General features: G+C 41.8%; 1 protein-coding gene across 2 annotated transcripts in view; it reads right to left on the reverse strand.

Moving 5' to 3' along the window:
• The window catches only part of BRSK2 (BR serine/threonine kinase 2), a gene marked incomplete at its 5' end in the record, with an annotated part of 323,574 nt that overhangs the window by 53,848 nt on the left and 256,300 nt on the right, over window positions 1–13,426 (reverse strand). For both annotated transcript variants that reach the window (XM_080619064.1, XM_080619063.1), the window contains 3 exons: window positions 1,546–1,643; window positions 2,376–2,540; window positions 8,228–8,259. In XM_080619064.1, coding sequence (XP_080475190.1) covers window positions 1,546–1,643; window positions 2,376–2,540; window positions 8,228–8,259 — 295 coding nt within the window. The remainder of the gene's footprint in view (window positions 1–1,545; window positions 1,644–2,375; window positions 2,541–8,227; window positions 8,260–13,426) is intronic.

Here is a 13,426-nt window from a genome sequence, read left to right on the forward strand (position 1 = left end):
GTGTCATCGGCAAACTTGCTGAGGGCGCACTCAATCCCACTGTCCATGTGTCCTGGGTTCAGCAGCAGCAGTCATTTTTTCTCCTTCTTAGTAGCTGTTGCAGCACTGTGTTTTTGACTTTCGGCCTGGGAACAGAGCTGATAACAGCGATGTTTAGACTGACCAAGGACTTTCTGAGTCTCATGCTCTGCCAGGGAGGAGGGGAAGCCGGGAGGAAGCAGGGACAGGACACCTGACCCAAACTAGCCAAAGAGGTATTCCATACCACAGCACGTCATGCCCAGGATGTAGAACTGAGAGTTCCCGGAAGGGCTGGATCACTGCGGGGTGGGGGTGAGGTACCAGTTGGTGAGCGGTTGTATTCTCTTCCTTGTTATTTCCTTTATCATTATTACTGTTAGTGGTAGCAGTAGTGATTTGTGTTATACGTTAGTTATTAAACTGTTCTTATCTCAACCTGTGGGAGTTGCATTCTTTTGATTCTCCTCCCTGTCCCTCCAGAAGTGGAGGGAAGAAAGGTGGGGGGGGAAGTGGACTGCGTGGTTCTGATTTACGGCCTGGGCTTAAACCACAACACCATGTCACCGACAAAGATGTTGAACAAGACCGGTCCCAACACCGATCCCTGAGGGACACCACTCATTACTGGTCTCCAGCCGGACATCGAGCCATTGACCACAACTCTTTGTGTGCGCCCATCCAGCCAGTTCTTTATCCACCCAGTGGTCCACTCATCAAATTGATGTCTCTCCAATTTAGAGACAAGGATGTCGTGTGGGACAGTGTCAAAGGCTTTGCACAAATCCAGGTAGATGACGTCAACTGTTCTGCCCCTGTCCATCAGTTCCGTAGCCCCATCATAGAAGGCCACCAAATTGGTCAGGCAGGATTTCCCCTTAGTGAAGCTATGCTGGCTGTCACCAACCACCTCCTTGTTTTTCATGTGCCTTAGCATGCCTTCCAGGAGAATCTGCTCCAAGATTTTGCTGGGCACAGAGGTGAGACTGACTGGTCGGTAATTCCCCGGGTCATCCATTTTCCCCTTCTTGAAAATGGGGGTTATATTTCCATTTTTCCAGTCATCGGGAACTTCACCTGACTGCCATGATTTTTCAAATATGATGGCCAGTGGCTTAGCAACTTCATTCACCAGCTCCTTCAGGACCCGTGGATGGATTTCATTCAGGTCCCATGGACTTGTGTACGTTTAGGTTTTTAAGATGGTCTTGAACCAATTATACTGCTTCTAAACCTCATCTATTTCCAGAGAACCAGCTTGCGGGTTTACGTGATATATTTGAAATCAAGACCAACTTGGATGTTTCTGCACTGTGAGACAGAAATGTCCTGAAAAATTTAGCCTTTGAGTTTAACCACACAACAGACCTGCCTGCCTCGGGCTGAAGATGCTCACCAGTGCTGTATACCATTTCACTGAGAAGGTAACAGTGGTGCTAGGGTTTGGGTATATATTTAAAAAAAAAATAAGGTGAAAAGGAATTAGTTGAGATGGGTTCACGGTGACAGAGATCATATCTGGAGTACCTATTTCATTTCTAGGGGGAAGATCCTCATCTTCATGACTAGGATACCTCTCCTTCCGGTCAAGCAGAAGAAAATAAATCATTTTTTCTTGATTTTCTCTGGAAAAAAAAAAAAAAACCAACACTTTAAATTTGAAGAGGGAAAAAAAAAAAACCCAAACCCATAACAAAACATCAACATGTAGATGAACCCTTCTCATCAAACAGTTACAGTTATTGTGAATAACTTGGTAATGGTCATGAACCTGGCAGCTAGATACACCACCGACAAAGCTTTTGAAAACCTTGCTGTCTCCAACAAGCAGTTAGTGAAAAAGGAAAAATGATTCCCATGTTACACACAAAGAACACAGGCACAAGACAGACGAGGTAATGTGTCCATAGGAAGTCCAAACTAAGAGTGGCGGCAAGACAGTTCTTCTGAGCCTCTAAGTGCTCTTTCCACTACGTGTCTCTCTTAACACCTCAGGAAACAACACCAGCTCTCAGGCGAGGCTTGAAATAAACAAAAATTTGCCAACAATGGCATATCCAACACAAACCACAGCAACAAAACATCCCCATCCAGACTGCCCATCTTTTCATGAAGTTATCTTGCCTCACAGCAGGAGAAACGACAGCACCATGCCTCCAAGGCTTCTGACACATGGTGCAAGAAAGGCTCAGTGCTTGCTCCCAACACCTCACTAGCAAATGAGCAGTCAGAGGGCAAGAAGTTGCTACTGGTCCCTCACAGTGAGAGACATTAGTTAAAGTGCTACCTCTCCCCAGGTTTATAAGCACCCCAGCCCATGGACACCCAACTGATAGGAAGACTGAGAATGTGCTTACTCTTCTGACAACAAGTCCTGTAAGAGTTTATTTCGGTCACGGAAGCAGCCTAACGAGTGCATGCTATCTAACACATCTGGATCAATATCCTCCAAGGAAGGGAGAGAACGAATCTGCACCTTTCGAGGGATTGGTTGCTCTGGTTCTGGCTCGTTCTTACCCCCTCTGTAGAGGAAAGAGGATGAGAGAGAGAAAGGGGGCAGGGAAAGAAGGAGAGAAAAGAAACATGAGTCACAAATGAACCCATACTCTGAAACACAGCCTGCAGCAACAGATGGAAATAGCTTGTTAAATTCCCACTGAGAGACCAGAGTTCCCAACCAGACAGACTATCTTCTCGGACGAAACTGCCATGAAGGTTAAGAGTGACCAGTACCTTGTGGATTTGGGTCTTTAATGAGAAGAGTCTGCATTCAGTCAGAAAGGCAGTAGGAACTTCACTTACCAGTGCCCTCATAATTAAAGCAGCTGTTAAGCATCCTAATGCCAAGCATTTATAAAACACTACACGGTTTTAGAGATGGTGACTCATTAGCAGGCCAGACCTCAGGCTATCATGCTGAAAAGTACAACTCGAATGGTTCTCTTTCAAAGAAGGAGCTGTTAACAAACCTTCACTGTTTTGTACCAATCCTGATTCCAGCTGGCATTGCAGCAGTTTCTTTCTTTAAACCTTCCAACATGATTGAGAGACCTCATGGTCAGGTCCCAGCTTGACACACTTTAAAGGGTTTTTTGAGGAAACTGCCCTGTTTATTCACATGCCCAAATACAACAATCTGCTTCTTCTCAGACATACAAATTTGAAAATTGTGGCTCAGGTGTAAGACCCAAGGTCAGTGGCAGACCTTGGAATACACAATTAGCCATAGAGCGTATTACTCTTTCAAAAGCAGTAACACAGGCTTCCTGCACAATTACCTCATCCCATTCACTAGGCTCAGGAAATACTAATTATTAGTTGCAATTAAAGTCCCTGAGTGTAAGAAACTGATCAAGGTGTCAGGGTATCTATAACTGACTGAATGATACATATTGCAGGCACCCTGAATATCCTTTAATTTTGTTTAGGTAGGTAATGAGCCATTTATGTAAACTCTATCTACCCAAAGAGGTGGGTTTGGCAGTAGTGGTATTTTGGTTGAAGAAACTGTCTACCCTGAGTCTTTGCGATTTCTCAGTGGATGCTTTGTGTGATGTTGAGGTTTTCATACTCTCCGGGTAAGGTCCTCCCTTCCCATGTTGAGGATTTCCTACTCTGTGGGTAAGGTTCTCCCTTTCTGTGATGTAAATGTGCGACTGTTGGGTCCAGGCTCCTAGGATGGGCAACAGGAATCTGGAATATTTAAACTGTACCAGCTGGAAATATTTGCTGTTTATGGGGATGTGTGCGGGCAAGAGATTCTTCCTTTTGATGCTAACAGAAATATGGTTAAAACTTGTGAACTTACTCGTACAGCTTAAAATGCTCTGGGCTCAGATGTGAATTATCCAAGCACCTACACAGAAAAAGGAGCTCCAAATAAAATGCCCCTAAGTTTTTATTGGGTAGGTTAGAAAGAAACCCTGGTAGGATCATGCACATGAGCTTGAGGTCTCAGCTAGTTCACCAGAATCAGAGTCAATGCAGATTATCTCCTCTGAGGTAAAAAGGTAAGACAAGGTCATTGCAGCCAGGGCTCTGATGCTAGGACAGGGCAGTTACATGCTATCACAGGAGACTGCTAGATGCTACTTGCAATTTATTTTTAAGCAAGCTGAAATGGACTTGTGAGGCATCTGCTCTGTTAAGCATGTTTGTGGGACATCACTTGCAGAAAGGCTCTTCAGGAATTTTCATTTTATCTTCTCTTGAAGCACTGAAAATGTGCTCATCCCCGTCTGGATACATGTCATGGAGTCAGACTCTGGTGTGCATTACATGGGTCATGACAATATGGGTCAGATCTCACTTCTCTTACACTGAGCACTCACACATCCTGCTCATTTTTACTCAGTTTAGGATGCTGGAAGCAGAATATACAGGACAGAGAAAGAATCTCCACCTTGAGATTCATTCTTGTGTTTCAAACCACTAAAACAGAGCTTCCAATACCCTCTTGGAGTCTTGCAGAAGTGTCTGTGTCTTCTGCAATGACAGCATTGTCCTAAATTAAACGGCTAGATTAAGAAATCCTTGTTCAACTAAAGAAACATCTTATTCCTCGAGTGCCCTGTTGTTAAGAGGTAGCTGCTCCTACCTCTTAGCATCAGGATCTAGCTCTCAGCAGGTAATAAGCAATGATTAGATCATAACCTTGTGCTATTAAAGCCAATGATGACCTTATCATTAAGATAAATTCTTGCAGGATGGACCTTTGAACAGCAGCTGAGTGGTTTTGGTTTTTAATTATCTGCAGTTCACTTCTAAAAAGTATTGCCTTAATTAATCACTCATTATGTTACAAGCAGATATCCTTAAGGTAATTGAAAGAGATTAAAAAGAACTATTGTTTTTGGAAATATTCAGAAAATCTGGCTTTCCTACTAGAGGACCTCATCTATAGCAGAATATCCACTTAAATTTGAGAAGAAATTTCTTCTCAGTGAGGGTGACGGAGCACTGGAACAGGCTGCCCAGGGAGGTTGTGGAGTCTGCTTCTCTGGAGACATTCAAAACTTGCCTGGATGCCTTCCTGTGTAACCTCATCTAGGTGTTCCTGCTCCGGCAGGGGGATTGGACTAGATGATCTTTTGAGGTCCCTTCCAATTCCTGATATTCTGTGATTCTGTGATATCACCTGCAAACTTCTTTTGTATCAATCAGCGTGGGAGCCATTTCTAGAGAGCACAGCTTGCCATCTTCTGTGCACTGAGAAGTAGCTTTTCCTTATGCCCTGCACCTGGTCAGCTTCAGACATAGTCAGGAATTTTCACACCTCCTCATCAGGTACAAGCAAAATCTGCAAAGTGCCTTGTCATTTGGCAACTCATTTCAGTGCTTCAGGAAGTGAAAATCACCAGGTCTGGGCTGTGATTGGCATGACTGTATTGCCTGTTCCATTCCCAGTCTAGCAGAAAGTGACAAATTTGTTGCATTTGTTGCCCACATAGAGATCAACCAATGTCACATGATGAATACTGCAAATCACATCTATTTTTTTAAAGGCCTGCATGAATGTAATTGCTGCTTTAAAACCCACCCTCTTTTGTGAGGATCGGTGCATACAATGGCTGTGATTCCAGACCAGAGCGGACTTTTTCAGTCTCTCCAGGAAATTTGCTGCTGAATCAAACCAAGACGCACATTTGCATCAGTGCACAGCAAAGCAGAACCGGTACAGTTATGGGGTTTTTTCCCTGATTTTAGTAAATTTGGTATCTTCACAATTAGGGCAATAACTCAGTATTACAGCAGTATGTATTTAGCATAACAGCTAATTTTGCCCTCTTGCTTTATCAAAAAAGTTAGAATAGCTGCTGCTTATTTGCTGATTTATGATAACCTGTGCTTGAGTTAAAAAAAAATTATTTCAATTAAAAAGGCTTAAAAACTCTCACTGAATTAATTTGGGTGGAAGAGCAAGAAGAACTGGAGGTTGGTGATGAAAGGTTTCTCTTTGGTTTCTTTTTTCCTTTTCTTAGGCTTGTGAATCATGATTTCAACTTTCAAGACCTGTTCCTCTGTCTGCCTAGTCTCAAATATAATCTTTTCCTCAGCTTTACAGTTGCCTTAATATTTATCTGAAAAATTAAGTGAAATCACTTATATGTTCTGAGTAGAACTTTCAGCTCAGTAACCTATATATGATGAAGAATGCAGATTACATAGCATAGTGGTGTTACATGTAATAAAGAAAAAAATGAAAGATGTGAGCAAACAGCCTTAGAGTAAAACACTTATCACCCCTCCTTCTCTGTCAGCATCACTATTTCCAAGCAAAATTAATGCAGAGAGGCTGTGAAACATTACCAGATGAAAGCAGTTGAGTTTTGGAGGTGGCAGGGTTATTCACAGACTAAATTTAGCCAAAAGAGGTTAACTTCCTTAGGTCAATCCATGACCAGTACAGGAAAATGAGAGAAACTCATTAAAAAAGCTGTTTTGAGCAGAAACTTTGTTTTAAGCAATCTGAGTATACTTCTGGGAGAGCCTTCCTCTCTCTGTACTGACTACACTGGGAGTTTAGGGGAGAGTTGCTTTTGCAAAACTCAGTTTTACTTCTGAAAAAAGCCCCAGATGCTATTTCTATTGGGGTAGAAAACTGTTTACTGTGTCAATCATCAGAAAATCTGACCTTCATGGAGAAGTACATTAAAATGTTCAAACACTTATGTCTGCAAAGAAAATAAATCTTCAAATTCTAAATCTCGAATAAAGTAATGAAATAACACCTGCCTAATTGTGCATGTGAGCCTGGGACAGCAGTCTTCTGACAGGTGAAAACTTCCAGGCAAAAATTTTGAGGAGGGTTAGAATAATAATGTAAGTTCTCAATGACATTGTTCTTGTCTTGGTAAGACAAGGGGTAGTGGGCTCAAACTGGAACACAAGAGGTTCCACTTAAATTTGAGAAGAAACTTCTTCTCAGTGAGGGTAACGGAACACTGGAACAGGCTGCCCAGGGGGGTTGTGGAGTCTCCTTCTCTGGAGACATTCAAAACTCGCCTGGACGCCTTCCTGTGTAACCTTATCTAGGTGTTCCTGCTCCAGCAGGGGGATTGGACTAGATGATCTTTTGAGGTCCCTTCCAATTCCTAATATTCTGTGATTCTGTGACATTTCATTTTATTTCCTGTTCCAGTTCTGATCAAAGCCCAGAGAAAGTCAACACCATGAAGAAACGGAGGTGATCAACTATCCAGACAGATGTAAACAGCATTTACTTCTGCAATTGCTAATAAGACATAACAGGAGGGGGATTTCAGAGATTACAATTAGAGATGGTTGGTTTTGGTTTTTTTTTCAATTGTTGACAGGCTTAAATACTTGTTCGTATCATCCTCAAGGTATCCACAAGAACCTAATGATAGGATTAGGAAGGCAGGACTTTCCTTGTCATCCACCTGGGGAACCTATAACTATGCTGACCCTGAGAAGCATGTATCAAAGCATCATTTACTTGTTTAACATGTGAAGTATTCTCCCTAGTTTGATTAAGTTATCAGCACATAAAAAAATGTTATTTACTTAGGTTCCTTGAAATACCATTAAAGCTACACAAAGTGCAAGGTCACTTTTAAAAGCCATCAATCTTCCTTATACCCAAACCACTAGACAGGCACGTAGTTTTCTCAGAGACCTCCTGTTTCACTGTCAAGACTGCTGCTTTTAATCAAGTCAGAGAACTACTCTCACATCAACAGGTTACAAGGTCAGAAGCAGCCTCTTAGCTTGCTGCAAAGAAGAAGGAGTAGGGATTAAGACAGAAAAGCTCTTGCTCACAGGTGCTTACTTACAAATACACTTATTGTTTCTACTTTAGAGAAAAGACAAGAAGAAACAAATGAAAGCTTTCTTATCAAGAAGGTATTACAAGGGATTGTCTGTAGTACTTGGATAGCAACCTAAATATGGCTGGCAGTTGGGGTTTTGTTTGCTGATAACTTGTAAGTATCTTTTGAATATGGCAGGTTGCTGGACTGAATGCCTTATTTCAAACAATTGTTAGCCACTGTATAAAAAGTTCCTGGCTTGGTAAAAAAACCCAGCAAAAGATTAGATGCCTTTCTGTCTTCTGCCCCCTTCTTCACCTGTGTGAAAGCCACTTTCAAACTCCAGTCCCCTTCCTCAGAGATCACTAGAATATCAGCTCCCATAACAAAACCAATAACAAATGCATGCAAAAGTGAATTTAAAAAGTGTTACTTACATATACCATATGTGTTTCTGAATATGTTCTAGCTGTAAAGTAAAAGAAAACAAGGAATTAGTGCTGTGAAACAGAAAAAAGCAACTCCACAAGACATTCTTATTCAAGGCTTATTCAATTAAGTCTAACATTCCAGAGGTGGGTCTGTGCAAAGAACAGGAAATTTATGCTGCAAGAAAGAGCATGCTCATCTTCACCCAGCCCAGTGGAAATCAGGCTACAATTCTGGACATAAGGAATCAGACAGGAGCAAATCTCAGGAAAATGCTTATGTACAAAGCTTCACAGGAAAGTGTCTTGGCAATTCTTCCAAAGAAAGTTTGCTTTAGAACTTCAGTAAGTTCTTCCCTTCCTAAGCCTCTCCTTCTATAACCTAACTGAAGCCAATAAACTGCTTCTTTCTGTATGTGCGTAGGACAAGGGGTAATGGGTACAAACTGGAACACAAGAAGTTCCACTTAAACTTGAGAAGAAACTTCTTCTCAGTGAGGGTGACGAAACACTGGAACAGGCTGCCCAGGGGGGTTGTGGAGTCTCCTTCTCTGGAGACATTCAAAACCCGCCTGGACACATTCCTGTGTAACCTTATCTAGGTATTCCTGCTCCGGCAGGGGGATTGGACTAGATGATCTTTTGAGGTCCCTTCCAATCTCTAGCATACTGTGTGATACTGTGAATAGCTGACTCCTTACGCCTGAAGTTCATTTCTAGTTTTGTTCTGGAAAAAGAGAGTGAGAAGGAAACAGAAATGGGTTCAAGCGAAAATGTCAATAAACAAAATAAATTGTGCATCTGTGATATGACCTTCTGCCAGCACCCATTCTTGATCAGCTTCATGTTTATCATTCAAATCTGAAGATAAAGTAGAATAAGGTGCTATGTAATGAAGGACTGATCAAAGCTGAACAGCGGCCTTGTTCACCTATGGAAAGCAGATCTCAGCAAATGTTACATGATGACCACGTTTTCCACAAGCATGGGGAAAATAAAGTTACATCCTTTTTCCAAGAGAAACTCTTAACAGTAGAGAGAACAAACTATTCATATGACAATCTTACAGCAGAACCTTCCTAACTTGGTTTTTCAGCATCATTACAGTAGAAAAGAACTTTTCATAGATGATGAGGGCCTATTCATTATGTGGACAACATTTCTCATGTTCTTCATTATGAAGAACCTTTGTATGTGCAGAACAATATGCACACTCAATGCACACAGGCTTGTGTTGTGCAACACGCAGATGAAAGGAAGGGGAGAGCTGGAAGGAAACTCAAGGGCTAATAGCTATGAGATGAAATCACAGACCCATTAAACTGGTGAGGAAGAACGGAGACAGCTGTCCTGCTCTTACTATTTTCCAATTCAATTCCAGAATACGGAGAATCAGAGAGGGAAAAAAAAAATAAAAAAACCAAGAAAAAAAAAAGGAGGAACAGACAAATAACAAAACCTCAGAGATAGAAAGTAGGTATTTGCCACAGAGAAAAAGGAATCAGAGACCTCTGTGCTATGGAACAATAGCTTCATGTCTGGGAAACCAGGGAGATCTGAGGTCAGCTCTATATGAGATATTTTTTAAGTGAGACAAGGCTTTTTCTGAAAACAACAAAACAACAGAATGAAGCTTAGGAAAGCATGAAAAGAGACTGGAGGGATCAGTATGAGAGACAAACAGCCTCCTTTAGAACCAGGAAAGAATATATCAACCCTGCAATAAGAGGTGCAGTTGGTACTTGCATATCTAGCTGTCTTCTAGCCAGCTGAGGTGCTGGAAGCACCAGTGGCCCCTAGAATGCACATCCATGGGCCCAGGCAGACTTGCACTGCTTCCAGCTGTGGCCTCAGCTCTGCCACAATAATTCCCACTCATCACAATTCCCCTTGCATTAGGTACTCCTTTCATGCCTGCACTATTAAGAGAAAGGTTGAGTATTCCCAACACACTGCCATTTCCCTTGACCAGCTTAACCTGAGATAAGATACACATTATGGGTGTTCCCGTAACAGCCTGGAGACACAGCCCTCTGCCTTTTGGTTTTTCTGCAAGCTGAGGTACAATGGAACATGAGAAGAGCATATTTTGTGCAGTTTCCATAGGACAAGATTTTAGCATGGTTACTTATCAGGTCCATAGTACTGTGAGGATGTGCTAAGAAGTGTACTGTACCGCCTCTGCTTGGTAAAACCACCCTAAGAGATGCATATCTACTCATTTCTTATATACCACAGGGAGGGTTAGAGACATTAATGATTACAGACAAGATGCAGATGACACAGCTAAGCTATGTCCAAGCCTCTTTCATGCTTGTTTCTCCTGCTGCATTTTCTGTCTCCATGGGTCACACTGTTCTTTTGTGCCTGTGATATGCAGAAATGCCATGGTGAAGCAGATAACAGCACTTCATTTTCTGAGTCCAGAGAGGGGGAAGAAAGGAGGGCCACCAGTTCACGTCTTAAGTCACAGAACCTCTGTGCTTCTTCAGCAGAGATGTCAAAGAGAAACCCTTTCTGCCCACCCCTGCTGATCAACCTCCTTCAAGGTGTTGAACCCACAGCATTTTTCTGAAAGAGAAGCCCCATAGCGCCTTGATATACATTTGAAGGTGTATGAGAGCTCTCATGGCTGCTGTTTATCTACACATCTGCCATTCAATCCACATCAAAACCACTGCTGGGAAGTACACTGGGATATCCCAGATATGAAAAGTATTCTATGAAACCAATTTCTATGCTGATTCAAACATAATTGCATTGAAATGTTATTACAAGTGTGCTTGCTGCTGCCAACATCTTCACTGCTTTTTTAAAGGTAATTAATTAATGCTTTGTTGCTTTTTGTCTGCATTAAAGTGACAGGAGGGTTATGGGAGGGCGACTGGTTTTGACAAGGAGAAGTCTGTATGCTTTTTACTATGCAATGCAGGGGAGGGAGATACACAGTGGGAGCTAATCTCACTCCTCCTGCCTTCATTTAAACACAATGTTTAAATGCATTTAAGTGACAAAGGCATTTAACATCCCTTCCCAGAGGGTTTTTCTTGCTGTTTGCATATGAGTGCCAAATTTAATGCCATTTTATGGAAGCTGTAAAAATACTGCCTCCTAATATCTTCTAGTCATTGCAGGCAAATGTCTCATGACGCTCTCTCTGAAACAAAAAAACATGCTCAGATCGTTTGCATGTGCACAGTCACAGGAGAGACTTCTGCAAGCTAAAATGCTGTAATGGAAGGAGAGGTGGAATTCCTGTATCATGGTTTTATGTAAAAATACTTCCAATATATATTAAACTTGTGTACTTAAGTAGCATCTAGGAACCCCACTCGCAGATGAGAGACCCATTGTGATATAGAGCTGTACAAGCTCATCTGAAAAAGAGGTCTCCTCCCCCAAGTAGCTTACGTCTGAATTCTAAGGCAGGGAACAACAGATGGAGACAGACAGGCAGATGGAAAACAAGACAGCGCTGTCTACATCCTCGGCACTGATCTCAGCAGAGCGGTTGCCAAGCTAAAAAGTTCTGACCTGAAGAAAAACTTTCTCAAAGTCTGTGGATATGGATGAGGGCTTCTGGGCTTGAACTCATGTCAAGTTTCAAATTTCCCTGTCCAGAAGGGGAACAGTCTCAACCCCATCTGTGCACTAAATCAACCCACACCTCTGATGAATATTCTTCATTCAGAAGATCCTCTAGTCTGAGCTTGAAACCTACTGTATAATGTCAAGATAGAGGCTTTTCTTGACCAAAGGATTCATGCTGGCAGTGCAAATAGCACTGGCAAAACCATTATCTGTGTCACTAGTAGCAGCAGTAATATAGGAGCCTCAAGGGACCTTGACAAGGGCAGGTATCACTGTGCTACGTGCACAGTGCATGAATAGGTCCTTGGCAGCCAAAAGCTTACAGCCTAAATACATCAACTGGACCAATTACCTCCACCCTGCCAGTGGTGAAGTGAGATAATTTAAATGATGTGATAGGCGCCTTACCATACCAGACCTTCTGGAAAAATTGAAAAAGGAATCAGATGAGGTTTTCCTCATTTTTCAGATGCTGTGGCCCATCATTAGCATACCCTAGACCCCCCAAAAATAAAAATCAAAAAGGACACACGGAAGAGATTCTGAAAATGTGTGTAATTTAAGTTGGATAATATTCAGGGAAAGGTATTTCAGACTATGTGGAAGACAAGTCAATCTACTTCGGAATAAAATGTCAGCACTGGAACAGTAACAGCTTTATCAGAATAGCTTATTCTGCAGCATCTGCTCTGATCCACCTTGCTCTCAGACAAAGTTTCGATACCGCTCATCCATCTTTAAAAGGAAAGTGGACAAAAAGCTCGTTACTCTCCTGCCTTTGTATTTCTGTAGAAGAAAATATTGTCTGAGAACACAAATGGATTCCACTACAGGACCTGTAATTCTCTGCTATAGAGATGCTGAATTACTTGAAACCTCCAAGGAAAAAAAACATTCACTTTCTGAAGAGCACATAACTAAAAGAAACCTCACCCTGCAGTAGTGCAGGTACCAAGAGGACTCATTCTCTTCCATAAACCTTTTCAAACTTAAAACTAGTTAATTTTTCCCTCCTGACATTACTACTAGAAACCTGTCCCAGAACTCCACTAATATAGCTAAAACGCTTCTTCTAATTTCTAGCCTAATTCCATGTAAAGCCATTTGACATACATTTGTTTTTGTGCCAGTATCTTCCTTTAGTTTAAATAATCCTTCCCTTCTCAGTTATTACCTCTAATGAATATGAAGACGGACAGTACAACCTTTCTTGACATCATCTGTGTAGATTAAGTGGAGCTCTTTTAGGCTGTGCTATTCAGACAGGCTGTCTCAAATGCTGACCACCTCAGTACTTATCCTTTGTTTGATTTCATCTTTACTGAATATGGGTGGTCAGAAATATCATGGCCAGCAGCTAGGATCAACCTGTGCAGTCTACTGAAAGAAAGACATGGATTCTTTTATTTTAAAGCATGTTTAGTAAAATAGGCCTAGTAAATGAGAGCGGTCAAGGACATCCCACTAACCATACCTGAGGCTATGTAATACATGGTAAAAGTGAACAATATTCCACTAAGAGATAATAAAGTCTTCTTTCCATAAATGAATCATATACAAAGAAAGGTAAGACCTATTTCTCAAGGCAGGAAAGGGCCAGCAACAATAATTCTGAAT

Source organism: Psittacula echo, assembly GCF_963264785.1.
Source record: "Psittacula echo genome assembly, chromosome: 5".
Taxonomy (NCBI): Eukaryota; Metazoa; Chordata; class Aves; order Psittaciformes; family Psittacidae; genus Psittacula; species Psittacula echo.